This window comes from Gossypium raimondii, chromosome 7, assembly GCF_025698545.1.
Source record: "Gossypium raimondii isolate GPD5lz chromosome 7, ASM2569854v1, whole genome shotgun sequence".
Classification (NCBI taxonomy): Eukaryota; Viridiplantae; Streptophyta; class Magnoliopsida; order Malvales; family Malvaceae; genus Gossypium; species Gossypium raimondii.
This window is the reverse complement of record NC_068571.1, coordinates 39560221-39582797: the sequence shown is the minus strand read 5'-3', so window position 1 is coordinate 39582797 and position 22577 is coordinate 39560221. Positions and strand designations below refer to the sequence as shown.

Here is a 22577-nt window from a genome sequence, read left to right as displayed (position 1 = left end):
AGTCGCCAAGCTGTCAAAACCATTTTTATTTTTTTTTAAAACACAAAAATTAGTTGTCGATGAAAATTTGGAGTCGCCACCAATCTTTTATTAAGGTGTGATTGGATCACCTAAAACGACTTTGGTCTACGAGTTTTTAGAAAAACAGGTTCGGGAGTCAGTTACGTTCGAGAAAGGATTAGCACCCTCGTAACGCCCACAAATTGGTACCAAATTGATTAATTAATGTCTTAACGTCGAGAGTTTAAAATACGATCCTTAATTAAATTATTTATTAAGACTCCCTCATTTTGAAACAGAAAACATCAAACTCAATGTGTTAGGGCACAATATTTTATTTCTTCAAGATGAGTTTGTCCTAAAGATTTGTGTGATAAATTTAAAAGAATATTCAATTCTTTAAGATTTTTGACGAAACCGCAGCCCAATACGTTAGGGCACAATTTCTCAACATCCCAAACATTGAATATTTCCTTTATTAATATATATATTTTTAAAAATCTTTGTCTCGAGAAATCAATACGTCACATCCAATGCGTTAGGACACAACATATTAAATTCCCAACAACAAGCTTTTTCATTTTATTTTTGATCAAAGAGCAATTCTCGATTGTTAGATTTAACGAAGAAAATTGGAACCCAATACGTTAGGGCTCAATTTTCTTGAAAATCCTAAATACGAGTATTATTTCTATTTGGAAAAGTTCTATTTTTAAATTCGAGTAAAAAAATGACGTGATTGAATGTATGTATAAATGTCGCAATAACAAATACAACAACGGCATAGAAATAATATAAACAAATAAATAAACAAAATGAATATATAAAAAACAATAATCCATGACATGCAAAATATCAAATGAATAAGAAATATAAATGTAAACACAATTAAATAGCGAATGAAGAAAGCAAGCAAAATAAATAAATAAAAAGAAGGTATATAATATACACATAGAAATTATGAAGATTAATAATGTATATATGATTTACAAATAAAATTTTGGGTTGTAAAACTTATATATATAAAATACATAATGCATTTATGAAAACAAAAAAATATAAATATATGCATATATATACATAAATTATAAAATATGTGTTAAAAATATAAGTAGGTAGTTAAATATTTTCAAAATATAAAAAAATATGTACGTATATATATAAGTATAATAGAATATTCAAAAAAATAAATATGTATACATGTAAAATATATTAAAATAATTAAATAATATCTACATTATCAAAATTAATTAAAATAAATAAATATATGTATATATATAAATATGAGGAAAACATTAGTTGAAAAAATAAATATGTACATAAGAAAACAATAAATATACATATATATATATATATTAAAAATAGATAAAATAATAATAATTACATCATTAAAATTAACTAATTTTAAGAAAGATATAAAAAGGACTAAATTGAACTGCAAATAAAAAATCTAGGGTAAATCCATAAATAAATAAAGCCCAAAGGACCGTATTAAACGCGCAAATAATCATGGAGGGACTAGAAGGGCAATTTTCCCTTTTCCTCTAAACGGCGCCGTTCAAAGAGGACTAAATTGAGATTGGAAATAAATTTAAGGCGAAATTAAAAAATAACAAAAACTCAATTGTAAAAACATTAAAAGGCGGAGGGGCTAAAAGCGCAATTTACCCCTCCGCTAAGAAACACGCAGATCCTAGGCCGGGTCGGGTCGGTTTCGGGTCGACTCGGGCCTTAAACGGCGCCGTTTCAATTGGCTATTTAAGCCAAAATTATTAAAAAAAATTTCATTTTTTCGTTACTTTTTAAAAAAAACGGAAAACCCTTCAAAAACGCTCTCCCCCTCCCCAGTCGTCTGGCCTAGGTCCGGTCACCAGTCGATCATCGGCCACCGCGCCGGCTGCCGATCTCCAGCGCCGGCATCACCATCTGCGGTGGTCGAAAAAGGGGAAAACTCCCTATTCGTCTTTCTCGGGCCCACTTAACTCGAATTTGGGCCCAAATCCTTCGAAAATTGACGAAAAAATACCCAAAAATCCTCGGAACCCTTCGACTTCCGATCGTCTATCTTCGGTGACGAACCTCAACCAACACAACGGCGTTTCAGAAGCGGGCAAAGATAAGTTCTTCTGCCCTTTTTTGTTTTATTTTATTTTAGTAACAAAAAAAATAACAAAACGAAAAAAAAATCAACCTTTTAATTTTTCTTGATTGATCTTTGCTCTTTGGTATTCTGTTCTTTTTTCCATGAAAGTATTTGCTTTCTTATTTGATTCTCCACCCACCATTACATTATTTCAATCTGCTTTTATAGCCATTATGAAACAATAACATAAAGAATCAAATCTTGCTCATATTTGATTTGCAATCTTTGATTTTCTTGCCATTCCTGTTGTTTCTGTGCAGGTGAACGTTGCTCGTGCGGGGACTTTGGTCGGCGTGAATGTGGAAAAGCGCATAGGGTTTCCTTGTCTTTGGAAATCTTGGGCCTTCGTCTTGTTTTGGGTCTGGGCCATATAGGCCAACTGTAATTTGGGCCCTTGTTTTAAATTGGGCCATGTATTCTAGGTCGTTTTATTTGCTTCATGTAGGCCGGGCAAATTGGGCCAATTACAGACTTTATTTTTCCGTTTTCTGTATAATATTGTTTAAACATTTTATCGACAACGATTATTTTCTACGAAAACAACAAGTTTCAAACAATAATCTGTGTTTTCAAAAATACACCTTTCTAAGGGTTTCTGCTACAAAATCATAAGTTTTAGAACATATAGTCAAACATCGCTTTCAAATAAATAGTTAGATAAATATGTTTTCGAATAATCTGGGATTTTAAGAGTTTGCGATGATTTTCAAGATAGACGAAAACCAAATTTTCAATCATTTTGCGTAACAACTCCAGATTTGGCCATAACGTCTAGGCTGAGTTTGGGGTGTTACAAGATAATCTCAACAAATAACCCTAAATCCCGAAAGAACAAAGGACCCTGGCTAAAACCCGAAATTCCCCAAAACTCGATGAAGATTATTATTCTAGGTTACAAAAACCCCTTTTATAGGCTAAATTTGTAGATTAAATATGACTAAAATAACCTAGACTAATCAGAGTTTAACTGGGAAATAATAGCAAAGTTTAACTAGGAGAAGAAAACCCAATTGAATTGTGGAACACGTTGCCATGTCGCAACGTCGCATGCACCTCGTCGAGACGCCATTCTTTACATCGTCGGGACGTGGCCAATCTTCTTGTCAAGACGTCGTAGTCGGTTCGTCACAATGTCGGCTCTTCCTCATCGAAATATCTCATAAATGCAAAGCACGTTGCCATGTCGCAACGTCGCATGCACCTTGTCGAGACGCCATTCTTCACATCGTCAGGACGTGGCCAATCTTCTTGTTAAGACATTGTAGTCGTTTCGTCACAATGTCGGCTCTTCCTCATCGAAATGTCAGCTCATAAATACAAAGCACACTCCACAACTATAAATATTGTAAGAAAAATGTAATTCTGATACAAGCCTACAAAAATAGTGCCGATCAAATCTCAATACAAGTGCAATATTCAAAGAAAGCAATTGAAAGTGATTTTAGAGAAAATGTTTTAAAAAGTACCGTAAAAAAAGTGATTTGTTAATTTTAATTGTTCAACATTACTATCAAAGCTGCGATTGAAAGTTAAAATGTTGATTTTAGATATAATATTGAAAAGTAAATATATATAATTACAATTGATATTAGTTCGCTAATAACAATTACTATTAAATTAGTTAAATGTAAATGATATTTAAGTATTTTAATAACTATTGACTTAGTTAATATAAATTATATTTATGCAATGTAAATGATATAATAACAATTACCCGTTCTATGGGTATCAATATTTGACTGTAGGGCAGCCTGAAAACATGTGTAAAACAAATTTAGATTATGCATAACTCATAACATATTCATTCTTAAACATCTTATGATATTAAATTAGTACAACTAAAAAACCAAATGAACTCAAATAGTAGCCTTCTAGTTGACGTGGGTTTACTCAAACCCAAAATCAAAATTCAATTTAAAGGTCCGCCTGTGTGATAGTATAATGTTTAGGTGTGTGATTTTAACTCATAAAATAGCACAAAAAATATAGGCAACTCATATTTTCACACCCAAACTGCAAAAGCTAAAAGCCACAAAAGCACCCTAAAAGCATTCCCGAAGGGGACTTCATTGGAATTTAAGAGGGTCAGATGTGCAAGTATACTTTGAAATCGAGAACACTACAATGTTAGGTCCCTGAAGTTAAAGGCTTAAAGCTGGAATCCAAGGACTCAAAAGAGCAAAAATGGTTGGACTTGGTGGGATCAATTGATGAATCACATAAAAGCTTTTCCTCCATGGACCATCTCATTCCATTAAAGTACATGTAAAACCAACCCAATTTCCTTGTTTAATAAGCCCATGTCTGGGCAAAATCTTTTTCCTGTTTCAGTTTCTAGAATCTAGGCGACTGGGCTTGGCCGAGGACATCTTCGAGATCCTATTTCCTGACACGTGCAGGTGATCAACTCAATTGACTCCAACACTGTATTTGAATCAACTGCCCCACGTTCTTTTTTTTTTTTTAAATAATTGGGAAAGGGAAATGAGGTTTTTTGAACCGAATTTAAGTTTTTATACCTAAAATATAATAATAAGAAAAGATTAAAATGAATTTACAAATATTATTAACATCGATAAGCAACAGGATTAAGTAAAGAAATCAAAAAATTGATTCGAATCGATGTATTTGATTCGATTCAGATTTTGCATTTTCGATTCAATTTCAAATTGATGTTATCATTTAAACCGCACAATTCGGTTCATTTTGATTTTTTCGCATAGAACTCGTTTTATTTCAATCAAACCAAATGAAAAAAAATATGTATTTAAGGGAATAGTCCTAATAGAATAAAAAATGAACCATTTGAATATTTATATGGACTAATTCATTTAACCCTATTATTATTATTTTATTATTATAAAAAGTTAAAAGTTAAGTAAATATTTCGTAAAAAGTTATGAAAGTGTAATTTTATATTAGAGAAAGTGAATCACTTTTTAAAATGTAATCATTATAATTATAAGAATAATTCTAATTTTGGAAAAATAGTTTATTAAATTTTATAATATTTTATTTATAAAAGAAACAATTATTCACAAATTGTCAATTATATATTTGATAGTCATGAATTTAATCGATTATAAGACATATTGTAATGACTTAATTATAACTAATCAAAACTAGCAATTAATTAAACTAATTAAAAGAAATGACACAAGAGAACACCTTTGAATAATAGCTTAATTTAAAATGATTTTTAAAAGATATTATGAATGATTATGATATTTATTTAATTATTTAATTTACTTTATAAATATATATAAATGAATCTGGAACATATATTACAATTTTTATTGAAAAAAATTTGAATTTTGGGGCCTGATATTATTAATTTTCTTACAAAGCTCAAATTTGAACCGAATTGCAACTATCAATTTCAAATAATTAATTTTTATTCAATATAATTTTACTTTCAAAAGTTAAAACCATTCAATTTAATTTTTATAAAAAAAATCAAACCGAACTGAAAACAGAACTGATAATCAAAGAATCCTCCTTCAGCTCACTTTTTCCTACTATGTTGCTAGTCTATTTTGTAGCCCATATAACAATAAATTACTACAGTGCTCCCCTCCATATATTCTAACAAGGATGCGGAGACAAACTACCTCAGTAAGGAGCAACAGTTTGCTAAGTAATAGCTGCAGTGCCGAATGGTTGGTTCATAAACCATTGATTACATGCCTTGGCAAACCAACAAGCACCATGGAATCTCCTCATTTCTACAGTCGTCTCTTGGTGAGTAGAGAAATTGGTTTTCTCCTTCTAAACCCTTGCGTTTAGTATCCTAAAAGACATTAGAGCGAGAGGAGAGATGAATCTGAATAGGATGGCATAGTGGTCTTGATTTTCCTCTCTCTCTCATTAGATGACTTTTTTGATGTTACATAGTATTGAACTTCACTCTCATTGTCTCAGTTGATTATTTAGTGAATATCTAATTCGTTACGAAGAATCATATTGTTAGGGAAACATATAAATTCAACTTATAGTAAATAATTCATCATCACAGCTTTTATTAAATAAACAGAGGAAAGTGAGATGTAGCACATCTTTGTATCCATTCTGTTTCTTGAATTTAGTCAACACCACGAGTTTTCCATCTATAAAATTGAACGCTGATTCATCATCCACACCTTTTCTTCTTCATACCCTTTTCTATTTGAATAAAATAGCTACCCTTTTTCTATTCACATATTTTCCTAAAACCTTAAAATATCATTATCTAAAATGTCGTTCAAAAAATTTAATGTTATCAATTATTTATTATTTTAATTGCTAAATTATAAAATAAATATTAACATATAATTCAGCTCTCTTCTTTTATATATTTAAAATTTAGTTGCTTTTAAGAATTTAGTGTTTTTATTTTTGAATTCAATTATTAACACCATTAAATTCGTTGGTTTGACATTTTGAAATTTTTTTAAAAAAATACTCATTTAGTAGTCATGTAATAAAAAATAATATTAAAATTGACTTGCATTTAACAACTCTTAAAAGTTACATCAGTATTTTAATCAAAATAAATGTACCAAATTATGCCAAAAGTTGAAACTATAAAATTAAATAGTATAGCAAATTTGAATATAACATAGGGACCAAAATTAAAATTTGGCCATTATTATATAATCTTAAATTTGAATATAACATAAAATTAAAATTAAAATTTGACCATTTTTCTATATAATGTAAAAAAAAATCCACAGTTATATAGATTTTGGGGAACGGATTCAAACATTTTCTCAAAATTAAGGCGACTCTTTAAAAGTTGTTAGATATAATAGAAGGTATCTAAATTGTTTGAGTTAGGTATTTAAATTATTTTTATTATTTTAAATATTAATATAATTATTTTTATTTAATATTAACATTAACATTAATATAAAAAGATTTAACCGTATTAATAACAGATATCAACTTGAGTAACGGAATCAAAATTTAAGTTAAATACTCAACTCAAACAAACCCGCTAATTTAAGTACTTCTGTTCAATTAAGCCAATTTCATTCAATACTTTATATGTCATTTTACTAATAATTTCTCTAAAAGACTTGTCTATAAAATTATGCCATTTACTCTTCTGACTCTTTCTTAATCTATCAATGATTCCTTAAAGAAAAAAACAGTGGAACTCTGCTTGAGGTGAATAATCGTCCATTAATCTTTGCCAAATTCGATTTATTAGCGAAAAATGATTGATGTGTGGAAACGACTTAATAATTTATTTGTCTTGTTTAAAAATAAATTTATTTTTATCAACAACATATTTTTATAAAAGTAGACTTTGATTACTTTAATTATTTATATGAGAATACATTAATAAATTAATAAAATCACCGATTTATCATACTTTGAGATTTGTAATGAACAAATAAAATGAGTTTAGATCCATATAGTCGTGGAATATTGAATAACCTATTAACAGTATCAAGTGGTATATGATGGAGTCATCTTCTTTCAACAAATAGAAAATTCTAAATAACTCAATCAAATACATGAGAAATGTAATGCCAACATCTCTAAAAATAGTCAAATCATTGAATAACATTCAAATCTTGGTAGCACTTGGACAACCCATAGATATCTTATATTGGCTAAGCCTTAACCTTTTCTCATGTATGACTTTTCTCACACATGTTTTTACTCCATTATCATCTTCAATCTTGTTTATTCTCTATCAAAATATTGACTTAAGCATTAGAGAGTGCCCCGAACCACAAGCTTCAACTCCTTTAAAATCACCCATGTCTTGCAAATTTATTGACTACAAAATCCAATTCATTAGCTACAAAACCCTTCTCACTCCATTTTTCAAGCCCAAGAAAAGTAGAATAAACAATTGCGTTTGTGGCAAACAAGCAAAAAATCTATAGCTCAGTCTCCTCAATGTTGTTTCATGTTGTTCTTTGGTTTTCATCTCTCTCATTTTTGTTTTAGAATTTCTTCTCATTATTGAGGCATATCTTTGAAGTGGCTATCTATGAGCCAATGGAAGTGACCAGTAAGACTGTCATTGCTTCTGACACATAATTAGCCTTATTTGTTAACATATTTTACTAATATATTTTGATTATTTACTTGCATTTTTATCTTGTGTTTATTATTGGAAAAGAGATTGAATCGAGCAATGTTACTTTTCAAATATTCTTATATGATCTACTTTTCTTACATATTGAGATATGTAATTCAAGAATATATGAGCTGACTTTATGATCTTTTGTGTAAATCAAGATAATTGATTTGATGAGATTTGGGTAAATTAAGATAGATTAAAGCTTACTTTGTGAAGTTGGATCCTTGCTTTAAATATGGAAGGTTTGTTCAACTTGGATAGATGTTTCATTATTAAAACAAGTATTTTTGAAGTGACTATAGAAGTGCCAACATAAGTGCCAGTACAATTTGCACTTTGACAGGAAACATAATTTGTCTTATTTGGAGTTGGAAATCTTTTCAGCGAAATAATTTGGGTAATGACTTAAATATTTTTTTGGACGTGTCTTGGCCCATATTTGAAGATCAATCTTGTGAAGCAAAAATCTTTGAAGATTGGATTGGATCATATCAGATCCAACAGTCGAATCCCTTTGATTGTGGAGAACGGGTCAAGATAACATTGAAGACATATATCTCCAAAAATCCATTTTATATTAGTCTTTATTAGTATATTGTATCTTGATATTTATTAGTTGTTGTTTAAGAGGGATTGAATTGTAATTGATCTTTAGTATGTTATCAAGTCTTAAACACTCATATATTGAGAGACTTGTATAAGTTTTGTACGAGACATGCTAGTATTTGTTTCTTCATTAAGGAACTTGTATTTGAGAGTGTGTTGAAAGTGTAAAGCAAGTTTGTTGCTTGGTTTTACCGCCTAAGTTCTCAAGGGGAGAACTGAAAGGTGAGTGATCTAGATCTTTAGGTACAAAAGTGAGGTTGCTATTTTGGGGTGTGATAAGACTTAAATCACTTGTTGTATTGGGTATTAAAGATAGAGGATTTACAAACTAAGCTAGGCTCTACAGACGTAGGGAAATCGAACTGCGCAAATAATTCATCTATGTTTTGTTTTTTTATGTTGTTTATAACAATGCCATCTAAAGTGTCTACTTCCACTACCACTTCGGTCATCACTTATGCACTTCATTTTTCTTAAGCAATTATTGACTGGAGGTCCAACACTCACATTATTTTTGGGCTTCATATCTCTCATTTAATTTTAGATTCCTTTTTACGTTAACTTTCTCTATTTTTGGGTTCTTAAACTTAAGAAATATTATCTCCATTTTTGGGCCTCTTGAAGCTTCCTCAAAATATTATATCACCATTTTTTGGTTTCTTGAAGTTTCTCTCTTCCTCAACACATTTAATCTCCATCTTTGGATTTTCCTAAGCTTCCTCAACACCCATGTCATATTTGATCTGTTAAAGCTCCATCAATATTCATATTATTCTTAGGTTTATAAAAGTTTTTCCCATTTTTTTAGCTCATTAAAGCTTTTTCAACATTGACATTACTTTTGGGTATCTTGAAGTTCCCTTAACACTCATATTTTATAGCCTATATTCCATAATTGAATTTTTAATGGCAATTTTGTATCCCAGATTCTATGATCAAAACTTGTAACAATTCTATAGCCATAGTTCTGTGACCTTGATTTGTGACAGCGATTCTATAGCCTAATTTCTACAATCAAATCTTATGGCGACAAGTTTACAACAACTGTAAAGTCTAAATTCTACAACTCGGATCATGTAGCTTGATTTTGTTAGTTTCTTCCGACCTCCTTAACTATCAAATTCTACTTTGTAACTCAAATCAAGCTATGCATCCTTATCTTTCTATTGTTTTTTTTTAGCTTTATACTATTTTTTATGTTGTTTTGGATGAACATGTAGTTTGTTCTCTTTTTCAACTTTTTACAAATTCTTTGGTGTTATTTTTGTATGAGCATTTGGTTTTTTGGTTTCTTCTAGTTTCCTGTAGCTTTTCTTATGTTGTTTTTTGGTACACATATACTTCACACAACTTTTTCACGTTAGTTTTGAGTGCACATTCACATACTTTTTGCAACTTTTAGTATCATTTTGTGTTGTTTTTTAATGCATGTATGTTATATTGGTTTTACGTCTTCTTGTTTCCTGCAGCTTTTATAACTTTCAACTTTTGGTAGCTTAGGCTTAAGTTTTGGCTTTATGTTGGCTTTTTTCTTTTCCTTGTAGCTCACTATAGCTTCCTACAATCTGAGTATGATATGTTTTTGGGTGCCATACCTTTCATATTCATGTAGCTTTCTGCACACATTACAACTACATTATCTTTCGTAACTATGCTATCCAATTCTTTCTCTACAACTCCATAGTTTAATTTTATGGATTTGTTAATTTATTTAATTTCTTTGGAACTTGCCCTACAACCTCTTCAACTTGTCCCTGTAGATTCATTATGTTCATTTCTTATCACTGTGTTGTTTTGTTACTCACTCTACTCTATAACTTTACAATGTAAATATTTTATATTGGTATCTTCTAGCTTCATGTAGTTCTTTACAACATCATATAACCTTTGTATTCTTACAACTTTCTGCACATATGTTATGTTGGTTTCTTCCGGCTCTTATTAGCTTCTTGCAACTTTGAGGTTTCGTCATGTTGTTTGTTGCTTTCTACAACTCATAATCCTATTTTTCTCATAATTCTAAATACAAATTCTATTATGATGATTTTGGAGCCTAGATTCTGTGACGACAATTTCAGGACACTATGATTCTAAAGCCATGATTTTGTAGCCTAAATTTATTTAATCCAATGATGCAATCTTCAAATAAAGTTTTGTTTTTTCTAACTCCATACAACTTCAACTTTGTTTTCTTTTTTCCCTTCAAGCAACTTTGGCTTTTCACCATGTACATATAATCTACACTGCAATTTATGCAATTTTATCTTATAACCTATGTGTCCTACAACTTTTTATAGCTCTATAATCTTATTTTCGAAAGCATACATGTAATATTGGATTCTACAACTTTCTACAAATTTTATCATGTTATTTTTAGTGTATATATGCTTCCTACAACTTATATAGTTTATTGCAACTTCACTCCATAATTTATGTCGTTTTTGGATTTTTACATCTTACAATCCTATTAGATAATTTTGTTATATAGATCTCTCTCCACAATGTAAATTCCCACTTCACAAACAATAAAAAATTTCATGGTGTATAATTATGCCAAATAATTTGGCATCCACAAATCTAACCACAAAGCATGGTTAAGAAAAATCATTTAAAAGATATTATTCCACCAAACAAATTAGGTTTGAATAAAGTACTTAGGCCATAAAGCTAGAACTTCTACTTTGGCTTCTATGACTATCACTCCCAACCCCAAAACTTGAGGGAGAAGAAATCCTACTACTCAGTAGTAAAATCTTACTCTCATAGAATTGCTTGAGCACATATCCTCTAAGAGCTACAACTAAACTTTCAACATTTTTTTCATCCTAAATACGCTCAATTTAGTGGTATATTTTACTTGTCATTTAAATGAACGTATAAAAGAGGTTTTCTAGTTGTATTGGGCACAATTGAATAAAAGTAGAAGTTTTCATTTACTTTGCATGAAGAAAGTTTTCTTTGAGAGTTGAGTGATTTTTCTCTTGTTTATTTTTAAAATTCGTTACTTTCAAAATCTTTCGAGGAGCGTAAATCTTCAAGTTTCAAGCCTAATTATTAACTTTTTAGGAGTCATTATTTTAAAGGTTTTGTAGGGATCCAAGTCAGATCATTGGCATTCTTGAATACAAGTTATCAAAGCGTTCCACAGGGCTATTCTATCCTTATTTTCTTTCTATTTATTTTATTTTTATTTATTTTACTCCTTCATTTTGAAGCTGATTTGGTTTAATTCTATATCTTATTTTCATATTCAAACACTCTTTGGGCTAGGAATTGTATTCAACACACTCATGCTTCCTCTAGATCAAATACAATACAATAAGCCCATTCTTTCTTCTTTGATTTTTCCTGTAACAGCCCGTTTTCAGTGAAATCGAAATAGTGGTTTCGAGACCACAAATCTGAGTTAGAAAGAAAATTTATTTTAATATTATTGCATGGTCTGCATTATGATAGGAATGACGTATGAAAATTTCGTTAAGAAAATTTTACAGATTTCATGTTTAATTGTTAGTAAGGGCCAAATTGCATGAAATGTAAAAGTTGAATTCTAATAGCTAGAGGGATCAAATAGCTATGGAATTCAAAATTTGAGGTATTTATATGGATATTAGACCATTAAGAGGAGCTGGATAATTATAATGACTCACCCATGGAAATTCAAGAAAAGAAAAAGACTAAATTGGAAAGTTAATAAATAAAAGATAATAATTAAAATAAATATCTAATATCATCATTTTATATCATCTTTCCCAATTGAAAAACATGGAAACCCTAATTTTTGGGTGTTGAATTCAAGCAAGTTGTTTTGGCTCAATTAGGTATGAATTCTTGTCATGTTTTTAGTCATTTTTATATTTCCAAGATCGTAATAACCTAATCTAGTTATTTTGGGGATCAATTTGCAAAGTTATCAAAGTATTAAAATTTTTCTATGGATGAGTATGCTGAAATTTTGAAATTTATGGTAGAAAATGAAAGGTTGTTGATAGATAAACAACTTTTGTAAAGGAAATTTTCATGAAATTGTGATTTTGGGACTAAATTGAAAAGATATAAAATTCATGGAAATTTTTTATTTTATGAAATACATGGACTGATATTATTATATGAAAAATTCAGCTAGGCTTGGAATAAGGATTAAATTGCATGAATTTCATTTTCGGAGCCTAGGGATGAAATTGGAATTAATTAAAAGTATAGGGGAAAAATGATACTTTTGCCTAAAACATGAATTGGATTGAATTGAATATGAATTGTATTAAATTGAGTTAAATTTACTCGTATAGATTCAGATAGACCTAGTACAGAATTGGATCGAGGAAAACAAAAAGTATCGGATTAGTAGATTCTCGTAAACGAACAAGTGTCGAGGTAAGTTAGTGTAACTAAATTGTGTACATTTATATGTTTGAATTAAATGTTATATATGTGAATTTTATAATTTCCATGTATATAAAATTGATTAAATACCCGAAAATGCCTGATAAATGTTAAGTTCCGTTTGAACAAATGAAAATCGACAGATACAAGTTTCCTGTATTAGTTGTAGCTCTGCATATGTTGCAGACACAACACAGCTCGAAAGAGCGTCCATTTATTAGCCCTCTCGAGCTTCCTGTTATATGGTTCTTGCGAGTTTCCCGTTAATAGCTCTTCGGAGCATCCCGATTGGTTGTGATCCTATATGTGTTGTGGACACACCACAGCTCTTATGAGCTTCCTGATTATGGCTCTTTGTGAGCTTCCCGTTAATTGGCTCTTTGTGAGCTTCCCAATAAGGCTCACTTGGACTTCTCAATATTAAGCTATCCGGAGCTTCATGTTAATGGCTCTTCGGAGCTACTCGATATTGGCTCGCATGAGCTTCCTGAATATGGCTCTTATGAGCTTCCCTTTACATGGCTCACATGAGCTTCCCGTTATATGGCTCGAGAGAGTGTTTCCTGTTTAAGTGTTCTTATAAACACTCCTGAATATGAATTGACGAATTATAGATTCGTACACTTCATGTGTACTACCCGATGTCTATCGATATTTCATAAGGTTCAATGAGCAAAGTCCTGATATAAGTTAAGATAAGGTCTGAATGAATTAATAATTGTATCTACCTAAAAATACATGGAAATGTTTATACTATGAGTTCATCTCTGTTACTTACTTGAAATGCATTTGAAATATATGACTAACTTGTTTGAGGATGTATATGTGTTAGGTTATTGATTAATTTGATTTGGATGTACTTTGTATGCTTATTTTAAATGAATATGAATGGTAAGTCAATTTATCGTTATACGAACTTACTAAGCATTAAATGCTTACTCTGTTTTATTTTCTCTGTTTTATAGTACTCGGAAGCTCGTAAAGGTTGGAGCGGGTCGGAGCAAGATTACACTATGCTTCAGCTCTTTTTGGTATAAATAGCAAACTTTAATTAGGATATAATGACATGTATAGGTTAAATTGGTCAATTGTTGGCGTACACATGTTTTGGTTGTAAATAGCCATTGGAATGGCTTGTAATGGTCATGTTTTGATATATATACATATGGTATTATCATGTTTGAATTATGAATATGATTATGTATATATGTATTTGGTATCTAGGTAAGTATAAGTTTTAGAATAACACAATAATAAATTGTCTATTGGGAAGCCTAAGGGTACATTAGTTGTATGTCTAAAATGTCAAGATTAAGACTTGGTTTTGGCTTGGTTTGAATATCTTGAATTGGTTGGTGAATGTGTTAAAATGTTGATGCAGGTGGAAGACAAGTTTGGGTGAGAAATAAGACTTGGAAATGGCCTTATTTTGTCCACATGGGAAGAGACACGGGTGTGTGTCTCAGCCATGTGTGACACGCGGCCTAGTACATGGGCGTGTGTTTCGGTCGTGTGTCCCTTGCATCTTAAAATTTTAAAACAGAATGCTTAGGTATTTTCACACAGGCAGAGACACGGGTGTGTGTCTCAGCCGTGTGAACCTGCACCTTAATTATGCAAGTCAGTAGGCTCACACAGCCTAGCATACGGGCGTGTGGCTAGGCCATGTGACTAAGTCAGTATGCAACCTAATTTGGACACAGGCTGGAACACGGCCGTGTGTCTCACATTGAATGCCCACACGGCCTGAGACACGGGTGTGCCACTTGGCCATGTGATCCACATGGCCTGGCCACACGGGCGTGTGTCTATTGCACATAAGGAAAATTTGAAATTTCGCGAAAAATTTCCTGATTTCTCGGTTTAGTCCCGACTTGTTTCTAATGCATAATTTGGGCCTCGAGGGTCCATTTGAGGGACAATATGATTAATTATGTATGATTTCAGATATGAATGATAAATGTTATGAATTAACTATATTTGTTCTGTAAATTTCGGTAATGCTCCGTAACCTTGATCCGGCGATGGATACGGGTTAGGGGTGTTATATTTCCTTCTTTAATTTTTCTTCTTTTAATTCCTTATTTTTAAAATTTTCAAATATGATTTTGTGGTTTTTTTAAATTATATTTATTTCTAGGAATAATTAAATAAATTGCAATTGACATAAAAATGCAAATCATTTTTAACAAAAGTTGTAATATGAAAATTATAAAAGAAAATTAATAATGCTAAAATTTTGAAGTCATGAGAGCTTTTGATTTAGCTAACTCATGTATCAATTTGTAAAACTATTAAAGTTTTTGAAAGTTTTCATTGTTGATTTCTTGAAGAAATTGGTATGAAATTGATAGATTTTAAGCTTAAATTATGAAAAGGACTAGATTGTAATGTTTAATTATTAGTTTTGTACATGTGGACTAAAGTGAATAAAATATATTTTTGTAAAATTTTAGTATAAATAGACAGTATAGGGTCTCTAATGAATATAATTGAAGTTGGTTTTCAAACCGAGGCTCAAAATGGAAAGATATGGTTATTTCAAATTTAAGGACTAAATTGAATAATATGTAAAATTTTAGGGTATCGAAAATGAGATTATTTAGGTTCATTCATGTCATGGCATAATGTATGAATGTTGGGTATTGATGAATTGAATGGAATAATTGTATAAATCAAGAATTGGATCAAATTGGAAGTAATTGAGGAAAACCAAAATTGTTGATTAGTCCCTGAAAGTTTAACTTGTTTGGTATTTTTGATTAGGTAAGTTCATATGGTATTTATAACTTAGATTGTATGTATTTGAATTATATATATGTTTGGTTGTAAATTAAAGTGGTTGTGAATTGATATAAAAGGTAAAAATTGGACTAAATAAAAAAGTGATGATTATATGTGTAATAGATGCCTGTGTGAACTTACTAAATGTTAGGATACGATTGGCATGTCAATAGGGTCTTGTGCGCGCTTGTACCAGATTGTTTACAAATGTTACCAAGGTCCAACATTTGTTATAAATTCTCAATTATATGTGACATAGGTCTAGCTCGGACGAATAACTTGATGTTTTAAAGGTTTAACCCAGACGGGTAACCTAACATATATATATTTAGCTCGGATAAGAAACTGGTGTGGTGTAGATACTTGTGTATCCGAGCCCATTTACTAGGGTCCATTGAGTGAAACAATTTATATGAAACGAGAAATTGAAATGGAATGAAATGAACTTGACTATCAAATGGTGAGTTGTTGAATGAATAGTGCAAGAGATATTGGTTTGAGTAAGGCCATTAATATGTATATGAATGTAATATCCTTTGAATGAGTATGAAATTTAAATTGTTACCTATTCTGTCATGATTTGGCATATTAAGCACTTGTGGTATTATATGTAGTTTGATTTTAAGCTAATGCTCACCTTGTTGATGTTGTGATTTGTCATGTCTAGTCAAACTATGCCAAAGTGTTGTAGCTTATTGTATTTAATTGAAAGATAATGTAAGTTTTATTTAATGCCTATGAACTTACTAAGCATTTCATATGCTTACCTAATTTGTTCTCTTTTCCTTGTAGATCATCACCTTGTGGAACACGTCAAGCCGAATCGTCTCGAAGCTCACACTATCCCTAATTCGGTAGCTATTTGGTCATTTTGAGTCTAGGGTTGTGGCATGTATATAAGTGTTTTGGTGTAAACTTTAATGTATAAAAGTCTATGATGAATATGATATATGATGAGTTTAAATATTGATCTTGGTATGCGAATTAGAAATGCATGATTTGGAAATGGTGATGCCTAGTTGAAATGGTATATTTTGAGTGACATGCTTGAGATATGGAATGATAAATGGTTGATTTGTTTTATGTTTAAGGCCAACAAGCCATTAATGTATAAAATGGTCATAAATGCATGAAGTTAAGGTGATATGGTATCTTTCAAATTGATAAGGTATAGGTATGGATTGATAATTACATGACTTGAATGTTAGGTTAAAATGACATAGACATGTTTAAGTTTAATTGATGAATAAGTGTTGAATGTGTTATCAAGATGTTGAATTTGAATGTTTGAGCTTGTTTAACATGATTGGTAAGTTCTGAATTAAGTAAATGTGGTGATTTGTGAACATACTGAATAGTTGTTGTTGGAAACTATGAAATAGGTATCAAATGGTTCATTTTTACCAAACACAAGGTCCACGTCCTAACGACCAACCTATCTCGTCACAACATTGATTGACAGTATGTGACATCACGACATCGAGTGGCCTGAAGTTGAGTCGTGACATACTGTTTTGGCAACGTCACAACATAGAAGAGATGACATCACGATGTTAGCCCTGAACTTTTAAAACTTTCCAATTTGATCTTGTTTCATGTTCAGGTTGATAAAAGAGCTTTTGTAAGCTTGATTAAAACTCGAAATTGATTGTTTAACATGATTTGAATGTAACGGACACGTAATTGCACGTGTGAATGATTATTTGTTGTGTATTTGACTATTGTTGCTCTGACAACGAATGTAGCGTCCTGTAACTCAGACCCGGTGACCGAGTCGGACGAAAGGTGTTACATATTCATAATATCTTATAAATTCAATAAGATTTTCTATATTTTTATAATTTTCTATAATGTCTAGTTTTTTTTTCATATTTTTATAGTATATTAACAATTTTTTATGTTAACAATTTTTTATAATATATATATTTAAATTTATTATAATATTATAATAATTTTTATTTTAAATAATTGAGAATCAATTAAGTGTTCATGTCATCATGTTATAAATTTTTTTCAATGTTTAATTATTTTCATCATTACTTAATGGTTTGTCGAAGATTTCAATAAAAAAAAAGTTTATTTCAGATTCTATTAATTATAATTTTTAATTATTTTATTAGAACTTTTTTTTTTTTTGACATTTTAACCTATTTAAAATTCAATGCTTTGCTCACATTGCAAACGACGTTAAATTTGGGTGCGTGATTAGATTACTTCTCTTTTCCTTGCCTGTGCCTAACTTTCATTTGGGTCCCACTCTTTTTAAACAGTGGGGTCATTTCCATTGACTTTTCCTTCGTTTGGTCTATCTTTAATTTCACCCTTCTACTTTCTGAAAATTAAAAATAGCCCATTTATTTTAATATATTAAAATTTAATCCTCGAAAAGTTATTAATTTAATTAGGTAACACTACTAAATCTTACCGTTAAACTAATTTATATGAACAAAATTAGCAAAAACAAGTAAATTAGGATGTCCAACAAATTAGCAAGTTTATGTATTTATTAATAGTAGGATTAATTTATATGTATTTTAATGAGATAATGAAGTTTTAAGTAAAACTGATAGATGCTTTTTATATTAATTTTAAATATTTTTAAATTTTAACATTTTAAAAAGTTTAGTTGCCATTTGCATTTGCATTTGCATTTGGGGATTTCTTTTCTTTTTTCTTTTTAAAGAGGGAAATGAAAGGAAAGAGCGATGGGCTCATATTTTGGACTCTTCTTATAAAAAAGGAATATCAACAAAAAGTCTTTCTCTTTTCTCTTTCTTTCTTTGTTTTTTTTATTTTCTTTTTTTGTTATCATTTTTTAATGCGGGTTTGAAACTTTGAAGTTAGAAGGCACCAAGCTTGCATTTTTCTTAAGGACACATTCTGGGTTCTGATCTTGTTATCACATTTGTGTTTCAAAAATCAAAGGCATGTATTCTCTTTTCTTATGTTGGTGCTCTGTCTGTGTTTGTTTGGTTGGTGAGAAAATGTGGGAAAAGAATGAAACAAGTGTTTTGGTTGTTGGGGATAGTTACTTATTCTATGTTAGTACTATGTTTGGGAATTCTGCCTGATTGTTCTTGTATCTATAGTTAACTTTTATTGAAGCTTTTGGTATTTTTAACTGATTTTTCTGTTCTTTAATTGGTTAAAATTGTATAGGTGTGTTTGGTAGAGTAGAAAATTAGAAAGATAGATAAGAGTGAAAGTGAAACGAAAACGATTTTCTTGTGTTTCTGGTAAGGAATAAATCGAGTAAATTTACTCACAAAATAAATCATTGTCAAAATTTAAAAAGAAATACAAGATTTCCATCTTATTTAGATTGTACTTTTAGAATTTTGATTGATAAAATATAAACTGGTAAATTTCTTTTCTACCCATTCTGCCAGGACAACCTATATGCTTTGGTTTTAATTCTAGGATAAGTTTATTTGTTAGAAATTTAATGGTTAGTTTTTTAAGGATTTCAACTTTATTTGTAAAGTTGAATGTTTAAGGAAAACTTATGATGTATGTCTCTTTGTTTTTTTTCCGTTAAATTCATGATTTGTGGGGTTTTAGTGTGCTCTGTTTCTCTCCTTTTATGTCAATTTCAGGCTCTGAATTTTTTGGATGAGTTGATGAGTGTTTTTCTTTTTGTTTTCTCCTTGTTTGCAATTTTTGCAGAAAGAAAAATAATTTTCAATGTGCAGTGGTCCAAAGAGCAAACAAGCTCAAACTAGTTTCACGATGGAGGGTGAGTCTCATAAAGAAGAAGGGCTTCCTCAAAAGTTTTCTATTTTGCTAGAGTTGTCGGCTTCAAATGATCTGATTGGCTTTAGACGAGCTATTGAGGAAGAGGGTTATGACATTGATGAGTCAAGCTTGTGGTATGGAAGGAGAATGGGATCAAAGAAACTTGGGTTTGAAGAAAGAACACCCCTTTTGGTAGCTTCCATGTTCGGGAGCAAAGATGTGATCAATTATATTATCAAAAGTGGCTGTGTTGATGTTAACAGGGCTTGTGGTTCTGACGGGGCGACGGCTCTCCACTGTGCTGCTGCTGGTGGCTCCTTTGAGTCAGCTGAGGTTGTCCAAATCTTGCTTGGCGCCTCTGCTGATACCACTTCTGTTGATGCAAATGAAAACCGGCCTGGTGATTTGATTGCTCCAGCTTTCAACTCAGCTTTTAGCTTCAAGAAGAAAACGTTGGGGTCTTTGTTGAAAGGAAAGGAAAGTGTTGGTCAAATAGAGGGTTTGCATGCTCAGGTAGGAAATGAGATGGAAGGGCAAGAGCAGCAACAAAATTCAACGGCTCAGGCTTTGAAGGAAGGAGCTGAGAAGAAAGAATATCCAGTCGATCTTACTCTTCCAGACATTAAGAATGGAATATATGGTACAGATGAATTTCGGATGTATACTTTTAAGGTCAAACCTTGCTCCAGGGCTTACTCCCATGACTGGACTGAGTGCCCCTTTGTTCATCCTGGGGAGAACGCGAGGAGGCGTGATCCTAGGAAATATCATTATAGTTGTGTCCCCTGCCCTGAATTTCGTAAGGGTTCCTGCAGGCAGGGTGATAATTGTGAGTATGCACATGGTATTTTTGAGTGCTGGCTTCATCCTGCTCAATATCGAACTCGTTTATGCAAGGATGAGACTAATTGCACCAGGAGGGTCTGCTTCTTTGCTCACAAGCCCGACGAGCTTCGTCCGTTGTATGCTTCAACAGGTTCAGCAGTGCCTTCCCCAAGATCTTATTCAGCTAAAGGTTCCTCCTTAGATGTGGGTTCGATGAGCCCACTTGCTCTTGGCTCTCCATCTATTATGATACCTCCGACATCAACACCACCCTTGACCCCTACCGGTGCCACTTCTCCTATGGGTGGAGCTATGTGGCCAAATCAGTCTAACATCTTGCCTCCTACTTTGCAGCTTCCTGGTAGTAGGTTGAAAGCTGCGTTAAGTGCTCGGGATATGGACTTAGACATGGAACTATTTGGGTTGGAAAGTCATCATCTCCACCAGCACAAGCAGCTAATTGATGAGATATCTGGTATTTCCTCCCCAACCAGCTGGAACAATCCCTTGTCTACTGCTTCAGCCTTTTCTGCCTCTGGTGACCGAAATGGGGAATTAAATAGGTTTGGAGGGGTGAAGCCCACTAGCCTTGAGGATATTTTTGGATCTCTTGATCCTATTAATTTGCCACAATTACAGGGAAATTCACTTGACGCTGCAGCTCCTCAGCTGCAATCTCCCACTGGATTGCGGATGCGTCAGAATATTGACCAGCAGCTCCGTGCTAGCTACCCTACCAACCTAGCATCCTCTCCTGTGAGGGCATCTCCATCCTTTGGGATTGATCCCTTTGGGCCAACTGCAGCAACACTTTTAAGTTCGAGGTCAGCTGCCTTTGCAAACCGAAGCCAGAGCTTTATTGAGCGTACTGGTGTGAATTGTCATTCAGGGATATTTTCGCCAGCTTCTTCAGCAAATGCAGTGCCTTCTAACCTTTCAGATTGGGGTTCCCCTGATGGCAGATTAGACTGGGGTATACAAGGAGAAGAGCTAAACAAGATGAGAAAATCTGCTTCTTTTGGGTTCCGAAGCAATTTTGGAAATGCAGTACTCTCAATGCCATCAAGTTCTGATGAGCCTGATGTGTCTCGGGTACAGTCTCTGGCAAAGGACACTCCTTCTGGACAGTTGAGTTTGGAGGATGAGCAGCAGCAGTGTCATCTTAGCTCTGGGGGTGCGGAGATGCTCCCTGCCTGGATGGAGCAATTGTATGCAGAGCAAGAGCAGATGGTGGCCTAAAAGCAAAGCTAGCCCCCGACGTGGCTCCTAAGTTAACCATTAACTAGTTTTCTTTTCGGGTCATTTTTGTTAAGAGTTGAGAGTTTGTAATTGGAATGAAATGGAGATGGGAAAAAGTTGATTGCTCCCTTAGGAGAGAATACAGGGTGAGCAGAAGAGAAGGTTTCTGCTTGTACTGCTCTTAGATTCTCAAGAATAATGTCTTCTTTATTCTTTTTTTGTCACAAAATTTGGTTCTTTTGTTGGATGGGGTTCCATATTCATCCAAGTAGAAACATGATTTGCAGAAGAGGGTCTCTTTTTGTCTTTCAATTTCTGGAGGATGTGCACATTTTATGTAACACAAACTTCTGCATTATTTAATATATATGTGTGTATAAGATTTCCGGTGAAAAGTGCTTGTTTATTCTTTTACTTGTTGGGGTTTTGTATTTGCTCATTTCCCCTAGGGAAGAAGGATGGATCTTTGGATGTGAGTCCCTCCCCACTTTAATCATTGTTTTTCTCTTTACAATGTTATTGCTTCATCTTACTTTGGGCATTTCAAAAGGTGGGTGGCTCATTGGTTCCATGATTCTAAAACGGCAATCCTGCATGCTTGTATCTTTTAAATAGCTTTCTCATTGAGTGGGATGGACACTAGAAACCTGGAAGAATGAAAAAACAAAGATTCTTTTGGCTTCTCATTAGCAAAAAACAAAAAGAGCTTGATTTTCTCCACATTCATTAAGGTTTCTTGGAGATGTAGAAATCAAATGATGAAAACATTTTTGTCTTGTTCAA

At 32.1% G+C, this 22577-nt stretch overlaps 1 protein-coding gene across 1 annotated transcript; it reads left to right on the top strand.

The window, feature by feature from the left end:
- The first annotated feature begins 18703 nt into the window (after positions 1–18703).
- Positions 18704–22189, top strand: LOC105791960 (zinc finger CCCH domain-containing protein 66). Its single transcript, XM_012620285.2, has 2 exons — positions 18704–18920; positions 19662–22189. The coding sequence occupies exon 2, from the start codon at positions 19680–19682 to the stop codon at positions 21792–21794; it is 2115 nt and encodes a 704-aa protein (XP_012475739.1). The 5' UTR covers positions 18704–18920; positions 19662–19679; the 3' UTR covers positions 21795–22189.
- The last annotated feature ends 388 nt before the right edge of the window (positions 22190–22577 follow it).

Coding starts and splice junctions, on each gene's coding strand:
- LOC105791960 (XM_012620285.2), top strand. CDS start 19,680: ATGTGCAGTGGTCCAAAGAGCAAACAAGCTCAAACTAGTTTCACGATG.